The sequence below is a fragment of the Gadus morhua genome, chromosome 14 (assembly GCF_902167405.1).
Source record: "Gadus morhua chromosome 14, gadMor3.0, whole genome shotgun sequence".
Classification (NCBI taxonomy): domain Eukaryota; kingdom Metazoa; phylum Chordata; class Actinopteri; order Gadiformes; family Gadidae; genus Gadus; species Gadus morhua.
The window spans coordinates 281501-300000 of NC_044061.1; the positions used below are offsets into that span (position 1 = coordinate 281501).

General features: G+C 47.1%; 1 protein-coding gene across 5 annotated transcripts in view; it reads right to left on the reverse strand.

Annotated features, from left to right (window-relative positions):
* Positions 1-18500, reverse strand: part of LOC115559053 (SH3 and multiple ankyrin repeat domains protein 2) — a 109591-nt gene that overhangs the window by 47707 nt on the left and 43384 nt on the right. For all 5 annotated transcript variants that reach the window (XM_030377687.1, XM_030377684.1, XM_030377686.1 and 2 more), the window contains exons 11-13: positions 13939-14078; positions 12562-12675; positions 6215-6296 (exon numbers count right to left, since the gene is read on the reverse strand). In XM_030377687.1, coding sequence (XP_030233547.1) covers positions 6215-6296; positions 12562-12675; positions 13939-14078 — 336 coding nt within the window. The remainder of the gene's footprint in view (positions 1-6214; positions 6297-12561; positions 12676-13938; positions 14079-18500) is intronic.

The window sequence follows — 18500 nt, forward strand, 5'->3', positions numbered from 1 at the left end:
CACCACCCACTAACACCTATCATATGACCTACTTACACTTATCACATGACCTAATAACACCTATCACATGACCTACTTAAACTTATCACATGACCTACTAACATCTATCACATGACCTACTAACACCTATCACATGACCTACTTACAGTTATCACATGACCTACTAACACCTATCACATGACCTACTAACACCAATCGCATGACCTACTAATACCTATTGCATGACCTACTAACACCTATCACATGACCTACTAACACCTATCACATGACCTACTAACACCTATCACATGACCTACTAACACCTATCACATGACCTACCAGCACTTATCACATGACCTATTAACACCTATCACATGACCTACTAAGACCTATCACATGACCTACTAACACCTATCACATGACCTGCTAACACCTATCACATGACCTACTAACACCTATCACATGACCTACTAACACCTATCACATGACCTACTAACACCTTTCATATTATCTACTAACAACGATCTACTAACACCTATAATGAGATCCACTAACACCTACGAACTAATAACACCAACCTACTAACACCTACCATATGGTCTACTAACACCTATCACACAATCAACTAACACCTATAATCTACTAACACCCATACGATCTACTAACACTGATCTACTAACACCTATCATAAGATCCACTAACACCTACAAACTACTAACACCGACCTACTAACACCTACCATACGATCTACTAACACCTATTACACAATCTTCTAACACCTGTGATCTACTGACACTTATCACACGATCTACAAACACCACTAACACCATCATACTATCTACTAGCACCCATCGTACGATCTACTAACACCTATGATCTACTAACACCTATGATCTACTAACACCTACGATCTACTAACACCTACGATCTACTAACACCTACGATCTACTAACACCTACGATCTACTAACACCTACGATCTACTAACACCTACGATCTACTAACACCTACGATCTACTAACACCTATGATCTACTAACACCTATGATCTACTAACACCTATGATCTACTAACACCTATGATCTACTAACACCTATGATCTACTAACACCTAGGATCTACTAGCACCTATGATCTACTAACACCTATGATCTACTCACACCCATCGTACGATTTACTGTGCGACTATAACACACATCCTGGATTATGTGTATTGAAAGGCTGTTGTTGACCTCTACTAGACTGATGCCTCTAATGTGACAACCCCCATCTCACACAAACACGCCCACACACACACACACACACACACACACACACACACACACACACACACACACACACACACACACACACACACACACACACACACACACACACACACACACACACACACGTGTGTCCGCGCAATGCACTCGATTATGACTCATGGAGTCCCTTTTAAAACAACTCCTTACCTTATCTCTCATCTCATATGAAGATATATCAGGATATATGAGGACATATGAGGATATATACAATACAATACAACTTTATCAATCCCACTAGGGGCAATTAGTAATATGAATATATATACATACATATATATAATATATATATGAAGATATATGAACCAGGTGACTGTATATATGAATATATATGAGGATATGAGGATATATGAGGATATATGAAGATATATGAAGATATATGAACCAGGTGACTGTATATATGACGATATATGAAGATATATGAGGATATTTGAAGATATATGAAGATATATGAGGATATATGAAGATATATGAGGATATCTGAGGATATATGAAGATATATGAGGATATATGAAGATATATGAGGATATATGAGGATATATGAGGATATTTGAGGATATATGAAGATAAATTAACCAGGTGACTGTATACATGAAGATATATGAAGATACATGACAATACATGAAGATATGTGAAGATATATGAAGCAGTGTTCTGTGTGCAAAGTAGAGCCTCCGCGCGGGGAAGGACAGCGGTGTACCAGTGTTCTGTTCTCTGAGGTTCTGTTCTGAGGATCTATTCTGAGGTTCTGTTCTCCAAGGTTCTGTTCTGAGGATCTGTTCTCTGAGGTTATGTTCTGAGGTTCTGTTCTGAGGTTCTGTTCTGAGGTTCTTTTCTGAGGTTCTGTTCTCTGAGGTTCTGTTCTGAGGTTCTGTTCTGAGGTTCTGTTCTGAGGTTCTGTTCTCTGAGGTTCTGTTCTGAGGTTCTTTTCTGAGGTTCTTTTCAGAGGTTCTGCTCTGAGGTTCTGTTCTGAGGTTCTGTTCTGAGGTTCTGTTCTCAGAGTTTCTGTTCTGAGGATCTATTCTGAGGTTCTGTTCTGAGGTTCTGTTCTGAGGTTCTGTTCTGAGGTTCTGTTCTGAGGTTCTTTTCTGAGGTTCTGTTCTGAGGTTCTGTTCTCCGAGGTTCTTTTCTGAGGCTCTGCTCTGAGGTTCTGTTCTGAGGTTCTGTCCTCAGAGGTTCTGTTCTGAGGTTCTGTTCTGAGGTTCTGTTCTCTGAGGTTATGTTCTGAGGTTCCGTTCTCTGAGGTTCTGTTTGTAGGTTCTGTTCTGAGGTTCTGTTCTGAGGTTCTGTTCTCTGAGGTTCTGTTCTGAGGTTCTTTTCTGAGGTTCTTTTCTGAGGTTCTGTTCTGAGGTTCTGTTCTCTGAGGTTCTGTTCTGAGGTTCTGTTCTCTGAGGTTCTGTTTGTAGGTTCTGTTCTGAGGTTCTGTTTTGAGGTTCTGTTCTGAGGTTCTGTTCTCTGAGGTTCTGTTCTGAGGTTCTGTTCTGAGGTTCTGTTCTGAGGTTCTTTTCTGAGGTCCTGTTCTGAGGTTCTTTTCTCTGATGCAGAGTGCTGCATTACTGGTGCTCTGTGTGAGGAGACGCTGAGAGACATGTGGGATGGAGAGAGAGGCGCAACTGCTGTCCTAGCAACAGAGCGGTTCCCTTAGCAACCCAATCTGTTTGGAGGCTCCGCCCCCTGCTGCTCTCCCGCTGAAGGTTATCCTGTTGGTGGAGCTTCTTCCAAGGTCACCCAACATGTTGGTCTTTTTCTCTTCGGGCATTTCAGAAGGACATCGTCTTTATGCAACAAAGATGGCAACTATCAGAATGAGGACAGGACACACTGTATACAGGACACACTGTAAACAGGACACACAGGCTGTATACAGGACACACTGTAAACAGGACACACTGTAAACAGGACACACTGTATACAGGACACACAGGCTGTATACATGACACACTGTAAACAGGACACACAGGCTGTATACAGGACACACAGGCTGTATACAGGACACACAGGCTGTATACAGGACGACACACAGGCTGTATTCAGGACACACAGGCTGTATACAGGACGACACACAGGCTGTATACAGGACACACTGTATTCAGGACACACAGGCTGATACTCATCACAAGAGTTCTCTGCTGCATGGAGGATACACCTCTCATGTAGTATATATTCAGTGTATTTGAATGAGTTCTATACTGATGATATGTACTGGCTAAAGCGCAGTGGTTTCTGGTCTACAAGACAGTCCAACTGAAACTTTAGCCCCAGAGTACCTCTGCTTTGCCCACAAAGGTGCTTAATCAGTGCATAATAATCACACCGCAGCTGTGAGCCGTGAGCATCTAGACATCCTTCCTAGACCTCAAAGCCAAAGGCTGAAACAGAGCGCTCACCTACACTTCAGAATATTCAATAGTGTGAAAGACCCATCATATAGCCTTGCAGCTAGGAATGCATTGACTCCAGGCCTCGGACGGGTACTGGGCTGATGTCCCTCATGGGCCTACGTCACGCTATGTGACGTAGCGTGACGCGTAACGTAGCGGGGAAGAGCCACTTGAGTGGCCTAACCTTAACATCTTCCCGGACACCTATAGTATCACACTACAGTGAGTGTGTGTGGATGGTGAAGATCCTATAGGTGTCCTAATACTATAGGTGTCCAAACCCTAACCCGGACACCTATAGTATCACACTACAGTGAGTGTGTGTGGATGGTGATGATCCTATAGGTGCCCTAATACTATAGGTGTCCTAACCCTAACCCGGACACCTATAGTATCACACTACAGTGAGTGTGTGTGGATGGTGAAGATCCTATAGGTGTCCTAATACTATAGGTGTCCTAACCCTAACCCGGACACCTATAGTATCACACTACAGTGAGTGTGTGTGGATGGTGAAGATCCTATAGGTGTCCTAATACTATAGGTGTCCTAACCCTAACCCGGACACCTATAGTATCACACTACAGTGAGTGTGTGTGGATGGTGAAGATCCTATAGGTGCCCTAATACTATAGGTGTCCTAACCCTAACCCGGACACCTATAGTATCACACTACAGTGAGTGTGTGTGGATGGTGAAGATCCTATAGGTGTCCTAATACTATAGGTGTCCTAACCCTAACCCGGACACCTATAGTATCACACTACAGTGAGTGTGTGTGGATGGTGAAGACCCGGCTGGGCAGCGCTTTATTTAATACCCTTGAGGTATTTCCCGGACACCTATAGCATCACACTACGGTGTTTCATATACAACATCGCTCATTATAACGCTCATATCCAACAACGGTACTAAAGAGTATCTGTAAGTCGCCGTGGGTCGTAACCAGGGCGATAACACGCCCCCTATTTTGTCGAGGGGGCCGTGTTCTTTAAATAATATTATTTAGTTCTCGTATCGGTACTCGTATCGGCGGATACTCAAACGTAAGTACTTGAACTAGTACTTGTTCTGAGGAATGGTGGAACCGGTGCCTCCCTGCAGCCCAGTGAAATGTAGTCAGCTATTGAACCCTAACTCTAACCCAAACCCTAACCCTTACCCTAACCTCTCATTCTGCTTTGGCAGTCAATTGGGTTTCCATGTGTCAGCGAAAGTCATGTATCAACATAAATGATAATCCAGTTCTTCAAGCATAAATGAGCCCTGACTACTTCACAAATGTGACGGCTTGATAAAAGAGACGTATATACAGCCGTCATTCGGCTTAGTGCATAGCCAAATGACTTCTGCAAGATTCAACACAATAACATATTTTAAAGACCAGAGGGTCCAGCCTCAGTGAGAGGGATCATCGCTCCAGAACACCAGACAGGAGACGGACTGACCAAAGACTGTCTACTAACACACCCTGCAGTGAGTCCCTGAGCCTCAGAGACCTGCTCAGACCTCACATGGTCCCCATATAACCTCAATCTCCCACCGAGATTTTCAGACACGCACACACACATGCACGGCCACACACACACGCACACACACACACGCAGGCACACACACAAACAAATGAAAGGGATCATTTATCAACTAATGTAGTGGTTAGCAGTGGGACATTAGCGCATTAATGAACCACTCTGAACACTGTTCTTTCTGTTCATGTCCCCCTGAACCCATCATACATCATATGAAGAATCTCTTTACGTTTTTTTTTAACTCTTTTTTGAGCACCGTCAAGAAATGGAAATAGAAAAATACTTTGATCCGTTTTCTCCAAATCCCTCACCCTAACCCGCCTTGTGTCGGCTGGAATTGCCCAGCAGCCTCAGTGGGACACTCTTTGGTTTCTGTGTTCAGCCATTGGCAGACATTGATTTTTAATCTGTCAGAAACACATTGAGCCGATACACTCTCTGCGGGGCTCAAACACTGCGCGGACACACACACACACACACACACACACACACACACACACACACACACACACACACACACACACACACACACACACACACACACACACACACACACACACCGATAGGAGTCTCCATTTACAGCGAGTAGCATCACAGCTCAATGTAGATTCCATCATCATCCAGTTCATTCACATCGGGGGAGGATGGTGGTGGTTGGAGCATGGATGGCTATGCATACAATATAAGAGTCATCTGTTTTAGTCCTGGACCACAGTGTGTGTTTACAGGCTCAGCACACGTGGTGCAACACCTCAGTTCAGCGCTGGGCCGCGCTGGGTTCTGACGTCTGGAGGCTGCTTGTTCAGCTCTGTGTGCTTTGTCATGTTACCCCCCCAACCCGTCATCCATGCTATCTTTGGAGAGGCCTATTGAGTACCAAGAGCCCATCAGACGAGGAATCCTGACTGTAGATGTGATACAGTCAGCCGAAGCCTACAGGGGACGGACACTGAAGGCCGTACCCTCTCTCATCCATCTCACACTGAAACACAGTAAGATGTTCCTCATCAGGCGCTGTTCCTACCTGGAGGCGTCGAAGCTGTCGTAGGACCCCACGGTGTAGTGTCTGAAGAGCTTCCGTCTGTCGCTGCGATCCGCTCTGGAATCTGACAAAACAAAACACGAAACATTACCCCTCCCGAAAGACACATGTTACTATTATACGGATTATAGTGTCGGCACCCCTGATTAACCTGTAATCAAGACTAGTTGAGGTTTCAAAACATAAACACATGCATACATACAGAAGTAAATATATCCAATCATTACACTAAGAAATGGAGGGATACAGTCCTACGGTGACACACTTAAACCAACACTCTCAGGGAAGGATTTGAATGTCATTCCTAATCCTGAAGTGAATGCTCTATGATTTACAGTGATTGAGGTACAAATTACTGGGCTCATAATATTGGTACTAGGGCTGCAACTAACGATTATTTTAATAATCGATTAAGCTGTCGATTATTTTTCAGATTAATCGATGAATCAGATAAAAAGAAGAAAATTTGTAATTGTCGAATCTTTATTCAAAAACTGAACATTACTTCAAACAAACAATGTACAAAGTAAATAAGGTGCAAAGTGAAACCGATAAATATGTTTCCGGAAATGATTTTGTTAGAGGACCAATCACAGCCCTTGCTGTCTCCGTCCTACTACGTCCGGTCCCGGAGGTTGTTTCATCCGTCAGTGGGTCCGTCGCCTCTCAGTTTACGAATCCGGAGTGCTCCGGGAGAAACGGAGCAATACCAACCGAAATCAGGGCGGCAGTACTGAGTAGAGTCAGAAGTCAGACCATTTGTGAAAATAGGGAGAGTAGTATAATATCTGATATTTATATATATTACATATTATCGTTTTATACTTACATTATACTATATACCTGACCTTTTTATTTGATTGTTCACCTGCTTTGGCAATGAGTTGTAATTGGTCATTTAAAATGGCGCATCATTTTGAGGAGAGAATCTGCGGGTTGGTGAGGGCCGTCACATGCCACCGCCATGTAGGCCTACACTTTTTGCCCCTTTTTTTTTTTGCCGATTTCGGATTACACAAAGCAAAATCATCGCCATGTTTGCGATTGTCGATGCTGGTAATTTGTGACACGACAGTCGCTGGCCTCTAGAGGATGTATTGCGTAACATCCATAACAACGCTGGAACCGGACGGAGGTATGACGGGTAGTCCCGGAGACAACGTTTGGTACGGACGGATCCGGAGGTATGATTCGGCTTTTGTCGAGCCCCCTTCCTCGTCACGGATGACTCCGACATGTCTTCTTTTCAGATGCTGTGTCATCTCCGTGGTGCTTCCGTGCCACGCCATTTCACTTTTGTGAAGATTGCAACTAACATACTTTTTAAATTCATGCATTGTAAAGTGCTCCCGAACTTTAATAAATCATAATAAACAGTAGGACAAACAAAATAAGTATATGCTACACGTGAACCTCATAATTTGATTAGTTCGCTATCTCTGGATATTGGGCATATGCCATGATTGAGATCTCAAACTCGGGATGTTGTTTTGTGGTCGTTTTGTCATGCTAAAAAAAAGATATATATATATATATATGTTGTAAACAATTTATATATTCATGTGCTGCTGTTGGCCCAGAGCACATTCAATCCATCTTGAGAGGCGTAATGATAAGGTAGCTGTGGCCCACCACTGTAGTTCCCTTATGGCCTCTCTCCTTACAACCTTTCTCTTCTCAGTTCATTGATCCAGCAGGAAGGGGTTTCTGCCATCAGAAATCAGAATTAATTGAATGGGTGTCAGATGAAAAGATTAGAAGGACGCGCACCCACCACATGAATAGACGCACACACATCCATTCTAAAGCTGCTAGAGTGAGCTTTCTCTCCAACTCTGCCCTGCTCTCAGCTGGATCCCTCCCCCATATCCCTCTCTCCTCCCGCTCCCTCTCTTCCACACACTCTCACACCAGCTGCCAAGACTATGGAAACTTCATCTCCTTTGGTCCGGCCCGGGCAGGAACATCTAGCAGAACATCTAGCAGAACATCTAGAAGAACATCTCCTCCTGATACTCCGATGGTCAGGATGCATTGTGCAGACAGACAAGGAAGACAAGACAGACGGTTAGACAAGCGCGACAGACAGATAGACAGAGATGGTGTGATGAATCAGGGAAATGCAATAAAGACAAAAGAGAGAGAGGGTTTGCAGGGAGAAGAGAGAGACTACTACATCACCGGAAAGCCCACTCCATAGCAACTGTTGTCCGACTGTGGCTAGTTGCTATGGTTGCTATGGTCACAGATCAATAGGGAAGGTGGATGTGTGGCAGCTTGAAAGGCTGCCTTCCTTGTGTGTGTGTGTGTGTGTGTGTGTGTGTGTGTGTGTGTGTGTGCGTGTGTGTGTTTATGCACGTGCGTACATGCGCGCATGTTCACATGCTTGTGCAAAACTAATAAAAGGTATTGCCAATGCCAATAAATCCTTTAGACTTAGACTAAGCTTCAGGAGGGTTTCATGTGGTTACATTTCAGTTAACACTCCAGCATGGGCATTGGTAAACAATACAAAATGAAAACTATGCATTGAGTTAATGTGTTAGTGTGTCTGGTAGGTGTGTGATGTTTTCCAGTCCTTTCCCGAGAGAGAGAGAGCGTATGTGTGTGTGTGTGTGTGTGTGTGTGTGTGTGTGTATGTGTGTGTGTGTGTGTGGTAAATCTTCTCTTTACCGGTGCTATTGTGCTATGTTATTGAGATAACTCCTTGCATGTGTGGTCAAAGCCTTTTGCTGTCACAAAATGTCACATAATTGATGGCTTGTTGCGTCAACATTTGCGGAAGCACTTGGATCCGTCTGATCGGTTCAAAGTGCAACCATTCCCAGGGTGTTGTGAGGTGGACAGACAGACTGCTAGTTCCCTTTGTCACTGGGGGACACAACCTCATATTAATAAAAATGGCTTCTCATGTTGAGCGTCGTCATTTACTACAGCAGCTGTGGGTAAGAAACAAGAGTTGTAAAGAGAGAGAGCGCAAAAGAGCAGAAGAGAGCAAGAGTTGAAGCTAAACAACCCAACGCTGCCTTCTCTCTCTCCTCCTCCCTCCCTTCTCTCTCTCCTCCCTCCCTCCCTTCTCTCTCTCCTCCTCCCTCCCTTCTCTTTCTCCTCCTCCCTCCCTTCTCTCTCTCTCTCCTCCCTCCCTTCTCTCTCTCCTCCCTCCCTCCCTCCCTTCTCTCTCTCCTCCCTCCCTTCTCTCTCTCCTCCTCCCTCCCTTCTCTCTCTCCTCCCTCCCTCCCTTCTCTCTCTCCTCCCTCCCTTCTCTCTCTCCTCCTCCCTCCCTTCTCTCTCTCCTCCCTCCCTCCCTTCTCTCTCTCCTCCCTCCCTTCTCTCTCTCCTCCCTCCCTTCTCTCTCTCCTCCCTCCCTTCTCTCTCTCCTCCCTCCCTCCCTTCTCTCTGCCTCCTCCCTCCCTTCTCTCTCTGCCTCCTCCCTCCCTTCTCTCTCTGCCTCCTCCCTCCCTTCTCTCTCTCCTCCCTCCCTCCCTTCTCTCTCTCCTCCCTCCCTCCCTTCTCTCTCTGCCTCCTCCCTCCCTTCTCTCTCTCCTCCCTCCCTCCCTTCTCTCTCTCCTCCCTCCCTCCCTTCTCTCTCTCCTCCCTCCCTCCCTTCTCTCTCTCCTCCCTCCCTTCTCTCTCTGCCTCCTCCCTCCCTTCTCTCTCTCTCCTCCCTCCCTTCTCTCTCTCCTCCCTCCCTCCCTTCTCTCTCTCCTCCCTCCCTCCGTTCTCTCTCTCCTCCCTCCCTCCCTTCTCTCTCTCCTCCTCCCTCCCTTCTCTCTCTCCTCCCTCCCTCCCTTCTCTCTCTCCTCCCTCCCTCCCTTCTCTCGCTGCCTCCTCCCTCCCTTCTCTCTCCTCCCTCCCTCCCTTCTCTCTCTCCTCCCTCCCTCCCTTCTCTCTCTGCCTCCTCCCTCCCTTCTCTCTCTGCCTCCTCCCTCCCTTCTCTCTCTCCTCCCTCCCTCCCTTCTCTCTCTGCCTCCTCCCTCCCTTCTCTCTCTCCTCCCTCCCTCCCTTCTCTCTCTGCCTCCTCCCTCCCTTCTCTCTCTGCCTCCTCCCTCCCTTCTCTCTCTCCTCCCTCCCTTCTCTCTCTGCCTCCTCCCTCCCTTCTCTCTCTGCCTCCTCCCTCCCTTCTCTCTCTGCCTCCTCCCTCCCTTCTCTCTCTCCTCCCTCCCTCCCTTCTCTCTCTCCTCCCTCCCTCTCTCTGTTTTTCCGCCATTCAGAAGTTCTGCATTTCACGTACCTCTGATTGACAGGCAGGATGGATTCCCTGAACGAATCAGGGAAGAGATCCCCTGATGCCAAAGAGCAGTGTAAATTCTAAATGAACAACTCAAACAGATATTGTCACAGTACACTCTCTAAGCTGTCGACGGAGTTGGCTGCTCAAAGCTTGGAGACACATCTGACCACGGTGCTTCGACCACACTCATGTCCACTAAAGGTCAGGAGACGGTAGGGGCCATTTGACCATGACCTATTCTTAGCTCAACAAATAGGTGAAGGACAAATCTCAACTTTACGGCTCAACTAAAAGTGTCTAAATCCCAAACTTCATATACAATATATATATTGTATCACTAAAACCCAATGTTTACAACCAACCTCGTATTATATCATTATGTCTTCACAACGACTTAATTGGAGGTCATACTTTCAGTCCGACCAATCGTGTCTTGGTGAGGAGGGGAATGGGGGGAGGAGGAGGGGCCTGGCTAGGGAAGACCATACTGTGCTCCCATTGAGCAGCAGGTCTCCCTGCAGACAGACCCTGGGTCAGTTGGATCTGGCGAAACGTGATAAACGCCCCCCATGCCAAGTGCCCAGGGTCAGGCTTTAAGAGGAGCCACCAAGGGCTTGGCGTCCGGCCACAGAGAGAGAGAGAGAGAGGGAGAGAGGGAGTAGGAGAGAGAGAGAGAGGGAGAGAGAGAGAGAGAGAGAGAGAGAGAGAGAGAGAGAGAGAGAGAGAGAGAGAGAGAGAGAGAGAGAGAGAGAGAGAGAGAGAGAGAGAGAGAGAGGGAGCGAGAGGGAGAGAGGGAGAGAGAGAGCGAGAGAGAGAGAGAGAGAGAGCTACAGAGAGAGAGAGAGAGGGAGAGAGGGAGTGGGAGGGAGGGAGAGAGAGAGAGAGAGAGAGAGAGAGAGAGAGAGAGAGAGAGAGAGAGAGAGAGAGAGAGGGAGGGAGAGAGCGAGAGAGAGGGAGAGAGAGAGCGAGAGGGAGAGAGAGAGAGAGGGAGAGGGGGAGAGGGAGAGGGAGAGAGAGGGGGAGTGGGAGAGAGAGAGAGATATATATATAGAGAGAGAAATAGAGAGAGAGAGAGAGAGAGAGAGAGAGATAGAGAGAGAGAGAGAGAGAGAGAGGGAGAGGGAGAGAGGGAGAGAGAGAGAGAGAGAGAGAGAGAGGGATAGAGAGAGAGGTGGGAGAGAGAGCGGGAGAGAGGGGGAACGACCAAGAGATATTCAGATCGTAGAAGTAGTTCAGTATATATATATATATATATATATATATATATATATATATATATATATATATATATATATATATAACACATTGGCCACTTCTAGAGGGCATGCATGTATACTGAATATAGGTTGAGTCATTCGGGATACACATTTATTTACAAGCATGCAATGCATACATGCATATTTGATTCCTTTGCAGCTTTTTCACACACCGTACCGCAAGCTCTCTCTCCCATGTGCAGAACGGTGAGAGAGAGAGTAAGAGAGTTACAGATACATGGATATTTGAAAGTCACTTTTACTGAAGCTGTCAGCCAGCTTGAGTCCTACACACACAGCATCAAACTAGGGCTCCCTCTAGTGGTCAGAGAGGAGCTCTGAGCATGTGGGAGCAGCAGAGCGGGGGACACAGGTCTCGTGAGGCAGGAGGCAGGAGCTCACAGGGGCAACTGTCCATGGAGGCGGCTGCACTAGGTTGAACTTCAGCAGCCAAGTGGTCCAAGGCGGTCTCACGCTCTGAAACATTAGGCTGTTGATCCGTCCCAACTGCTGGTAGCATCTTCTCTTTACCGGTGCTATTGTGCTATGTTATTGAGCTAACTCCTTTGTAAAGCACTATGAATAGACTTGTGTTCGAAGGGTGCTACATAAATAAACTAGCCTTGCTGCTGCAGCATGAAGTCTACATTGGCATCTTAAACTCCTGCTGTGTCAAATATTGAAACCCACCAATGACAGCTTTAGTGTTGGGGCTCTAAAACAACAGCAGTCCCTATTCCATCCATCTGCTGCCCTTTGGTTCCCATTGTAGAGGGTTCAACGGGACGGTTAGGGTTAGGGTTGGGGTTAGGGTTGGGGTTAGGGTTGGGGTTAACACTTACAGCTGCGTTCGTCGCTGGCTTTAGACGGTATCTCCTCCAGGCAGTCAGCGGGGAACCAGCCCTCCTGCCCCCGGGCGCCACCCTCCCAGAAGCCCCCCTCTCCGATGCTCAGGACTGGGGAGAAGGTGAGGGAGGAGAGGATGTTTCACAGCGCAGGATGGATATGATAATAGTGATTAGAAAATGGAAATGGCCTAATTAACACAATATAATCACTCGAACATGTACGACATGTATGATTAATAAGGTACTTGAATTAGAATGATGATCCGGCCTATGTTAGTCACGATATTGTTTTGTTAAATCGGTGATAAGTGGGCAATAGAAAATACTATCTTCTATTCCATCTTTTCTTTAAATGAACCACAAAAGAGGGGAGAGCTGGCAGTTTGTGTTAATACAGCGATGTTGGTTACAGACGCTGTTGGTTTTATAACCTCAACACATCACATTTAGACTTTAAACACCAACCAGGCCGAAACCACTGTCCTGTACTGACACCTCCCAGACAGAGGAGGGCACTGGTCTGGGGACTTTACTGACCATCAGGTAGAAATAACTCGCTGGCCTCCAGCTCACCTTTGACCCTGTCGTTCTTGTAGAGGCTGACCTCACACCTTTGACCCTGTCATTCTTGTAGAGGCTGTCCTCTCACCTTTGACCCTGTCGTTCTTGTAGAGTCTGTCCTCTCACCTTTGACCCTGTCGTTCTTGTAGAGGCTGACCTCTCACCTTTGACCCTGTCGTTCTTGTAGAGGCTGACTTCTCACCTTTGACCCTGTCGTTCTTGTAGAGGCTGACCTCTCACCTTTGACCCTGTCGTTCTTGGAGAGTCTGTCCTCTCACCTTTGACCCTGTCGTTCTTGTAGAGGCTGACTTCTCACCTTTGACCCTGTCGTTGTTGTAGAGGCTGACCTCTCACCTTTGACCTTGTCGTTCTTGTAGAGGCTGTCCTCTCACCTTTGACCCTGTCGTTCTTGTAGAGGCTGTCCTCTCACCTTTGACCCTGTCGTTCTTGTAGAGTCTGTCCTCTCACCTTTGACCCTGTCGTTCTTGTAGAGGCTGACCTCTCACCTTTGACCCTGTCGTTCTTGTAGAGGCTGACCTCTCACCTTTGACCCTGTCGTTCTTGTAGAGGCTGTCCTCTCTCCTTTGACCCTGTCGTTCTTGTAGAGGCTGACCTCTCACCTTTGACCCTGTCGTTCTTGTAGAGGCTGTCCTCTCACCTTTGACCCTGTCGTTCTTGTAGAGGCTGTCCTCTCACCTTTGACCCTGTCGTTCTTGTAGAGGCTGACCTCTCACCTTTGACCCTGTCGTTCTTGTAGAGGCTGACCTCTCACCTTTGACCCTGTCGTTCTTGTAGAGGCTGTCCTCTCACCTTTGACCCTGTCGTTCTTGTAGAGGCTGATCTCGCCCTCCGCCTGGGGGGAGTACGGTCGGACAACCACGAAGTTCCTCCCGGGCACCGCACTGTACAGCTTCCTCCTGACACCTCCCCCCTCGCCTGGAGCCAATGGGCTAAGGAGGAGAAAGGAGTAGGAGAGGGTCAGGAGACAGGAGGAGGAGACAGGAGAGGGAGAAGATAGGATAGGCGGGCAAGAGGAGGAGGAGACCGGTGGAGGATGTCAGGAGGAGGGACAGGAGAAGGAGAAAGGAGGAGGAGGGACAGGAGGAGGAGAGACAGGAGGAGGAGACAGGAGGAGGAGGAGACAGGAGGAGGAGACAGGAGGAGGAGGAGACAGGAGGAAGAGAGACAGGAGGAGGAGGAGACAGGAGGAGGAGGAGACAGGAGGAGGAGAGAGAGGAGGAGGAGACAGGAGGAGGAGACAGGAGGAGGAGGAGACAGGAGGAGGAGACAGGAGGAGGAGGAGACAGGTGGAGGAGGGACAGGAGGAGGAGACAGGAGGAGGAGGAGGAGACAGGAGGAGGAGGAGACAGGAGGAGGAGACAGGAGGAGGAGGAAATGGAGAAGTGGACCGACAGAATACTGTAAACACACAGTATACAGTACAGAGTATAGGTTCAGTATAATGTGTACTGTATGCATACATTTTACAATTAGGGGATTTTGCTGAGACTTAAATACAAAGTGACTTACAACCATTCATTGAAACATTCACACACCGACAGTGGAGTTGACCACACAGGGCAAGAGCCAGCTGGTCAGGATCAGTCAGGGTGAGGCGCTCGCCCAGGAACATCCAACTAGCAACAGTACTGGACAAATGGGGGTACGGGTACTAACCCCTATACACACTAACCCCTACTAACACACTAAGCCCTACTAACACACTAAGCCCTACTAACACACTAACCCCTACTATACACACTAACCCCTACAATACACACTAACCCCTACTAACACACTAACCCCTACTAACACACTAACCCCTACTATACACACTAACCCCTACTTACACACTAACCCCTACTAACACACTAACCCCTACTAACACACTAACCCCTACTAACACACTAACCCCTACTATACACACTAACCCATACTTACACACTAACCCCTACTATACACACACTAATCCCTACTAACACACTAACCCCTACTATACACACTAACCCCTACTAACACACTAACCCCTACTAACACACTAACCCCTACTATACACACTAACCCCTACTATACACACTAACCCCTACTATACACACTAACCCCTACTAACACACTAACCCCTACTAACACACTAACCCCTACTAACACACTAACCCCTACTAACACACTAACCCCTACTATACACACTAACCCCTACTATACACACTAACCCCTACTATACACACTAACCCCTACTAACACACTAACCCCTACTAACACACTAACCCCTACTAACACACTAACCCCTACAAACACATTAACCCCTACTATGCACACTAACCCCTACTATACACACTAACCCCTACTAACACACTAACCCCTACTATACACACTAACCCCTACTATACACACTAACCCCTACTAACACACTAACCCCTACTACTATCCCTTGGTACCCCCTAGTAGCCCCTAATAGCCCCTAGTACCCCCCTGGTACCCCTGGCACCCCCCCTAGTACCCCCTGGTAGTCCCTAGTACCCCTGGCACCCCCTGGTAGCCCCTAGTACCCCTGATACCCCTTGTACCCCCTAGTACCCCCTGGTAGCCCCTATAGTACCCCTGGTACCCCTGATACCCCTTGTACCCCCTGGTACTCCCCCTAGTACCCCTGGCACCCCCTGATACCCCTGATACCCCTGATTCCCCCCCCTAGTACCCCTTGTACCCCCTAGTACCCCCTGATACCCCTGGTACCCCCCCTAGTACCCCTAGTACCCCCTGGTAGCCCCTAGTACCCCTGGCACCCCCTGGTAGCCCCTAGTACCCCTGATACCCCTTGTACCCCCTAGTACCCCCTGGTAGCCCCTATAGTACCCCCTGATACCCCCTGATACCCTTGATACCCCTGGTACCCCCTGGTACCCCTGGTACCCCCTGGTACCCCTAGTACCCCAATACCCCCTGATACCCCTGGTACCCCCTGATACCCCTGGTACCCCCCCTGATACCCCTGGTACCCCGATACCCCTGATACCCCTGTTACCCCGATACCCCCTGATACCCCTGGTACCCCGATACCCCCTGATACCCCTGGTACCTGGTTGTGAGCTCTCAACCCCAGACTAGAAGCTCTGTGTTAAGAGGTTTAGGAGACTGAACGCAGGCGGGACGGTTCTATTGGAACAAGGATGACCAGCAGACACGGTCACATGGTTAGATGGAGCTACCTACATCGCATCACTTCCTGGCCTTTTGGGATCGGTACTTTTTTTAATTCATTACCAAACAAGCAAGTTGTTATTCAGACAGAGGAGGGGCACACTTCTTACCACAAACTTTTTTCGGTTCAATTTCTCAGGTGAATAACATGTGCTAATTAGACAGCGTTGATTATTACCAGCTGTGCATAATTTGTGCTATTCATGGACCATCGCTTGGGACAAGGAGAGAGATTGAGAGAGAGAGTTACAGAGGGGAGAGAGAGAGAGAGAGAGAGAGAGAGAGAGAGAGAGAGAGAGAGAGAGAGAGAGAGAGAGAGAGAGAGAGAGAGAGAGAGAGAGAGAGAGAGAGAGAGAGAGAGAGAGAGAGAGAGAGAGATAGAGAGAGAGAGAGAGAGAGAGAGAGTCACAGACGGGAGGGAGGGAGAGAGACAGAAACAAAGAGTGACAGAGAGGGGGGGAGAAAGTGAGAGGGAGAGAGAGAGAGAGAGAGAGGGGGGAGGGAGAGAGACAGAGTGAAAGAAAGAGGAGAAAGAGGGATGTGCTGCACAATGATTGGGTGAAGAACAGAGATGGGTGGGGAGTGTGAGGAGGAAGAGCAGGACAGGGAGACGCAGGAAAAGGAATAACAAGTGAAGAAGAAATGAGAGAGAGAGTGATGGCAGAGCGAGGGAGGGTAGGAGAAAAGAGAGGAGAAGAAAGTAATTAAGAGGAGAAGTAGGGTGAGGAAGAGAGAGGCAAGGAGCAGATAGGAGAATGGCAACAAGGAGAGAGCGATGCATGCAGAGAGAGGACAGTTTTAAATGCCACTCAGGTGAACCGTGTTCTGATAAGCCTCCTGATTGTTCCTGTTTCATTATGTTTAAAAGGAGCTTCTCAATATAATAGAATACATTAACATGGGAAATGAATCATATCCATTATTAATGCCCCCTCTCAACATCATCACGTATAAGCTCTCATTGCAGAGAGATTAGGAATACAAATCTTTGGCAAACAATTGTTATTTTCTGTTAAGTCCTGAACTAACCCATTTTGAAGAGCAAATAATGAATGATAATGGCGGCCCCTGACATGAATCTGAATCTCTGCTGACCGCTGAATGGATCTGAGACATTCTAATGCTGGTGGAAAGCTGCTTTACTGTGTGTGTGAGTGTGTGTCTGTGTATATGTGGTAATGTGTATACATGTATGTGTTCATGTATGTGCATGTTAGTGTAAATGTGTGTCTGTGTGTGTATATGTGTTTAAATGTGTTTGTACATGTGCGTAAATGTATTGGTGTATGTGTGTAAATGTGTGTCTATATGTGTGTAAACGTTTGTTTATATGTGTATATGTGTGCATAATATGTATGCAAATGTGTGTTGATATGTGTGTATATGTGTAAACGTGTTTATGTATGTACATTTGTGTATATGTGTGTGCAAATGTGTGTGTGTGTATGTGTGTGTATTTGTGTTTGTATGTGTGTTTATATGTGTGTGTATGTGCGTCTGTGTGTGTGTGTACATGTGTGTGACATCAGAGTGGGAGAAGGGGGGGCTTCTCTCATCTGTGTTGGAGGGCAAGGCAGGGTGGGGGGATGGGAGTGTGGTGTGCTACTGTAAATGTGTGTGTGTGTACGTGTGTGTAAATGTGTGTAAATGTGTGTGACATCAGAGTGGGAGAACTGGGGGGAGTGTGGGAGGCAGCGTGGGGGATGGGCGGGAAAACAGAAACTGGAAATAATGAGGAATCGTGCATATAAAGCAAGGAAGTATGATGAATAATTCCATGTATTTGTTCAATTTGGTGATCGTTTTCCACCTGGAATGTGTCCGTTAGTACCGGCACCATCACCCAGATCTCTCTCTGGTCTGTGGATTCTAGAATACAGAGGATGGAGGATATTTACAATGAGGGACTCTACAATGAGGGACAACTGCTCGACTCTACGTCGAGCAGTTGTAATGCAATGTTATTAAATGTACAGAATTCATTCTCATTCATTCATTCATTCATTTTCTATTTATTAAGAATGTGGAACGCCAACAGATCTCTCCGATCAACACATTAAAACAAAGTGACAAACACCTGCGTCTAAATACTTTTACAGAAAAACTGCTTCCTAATTGTGAGATAATCTAATGGATATCAGGGGTGGGAAACATAATCGATTCTTCGATGCATC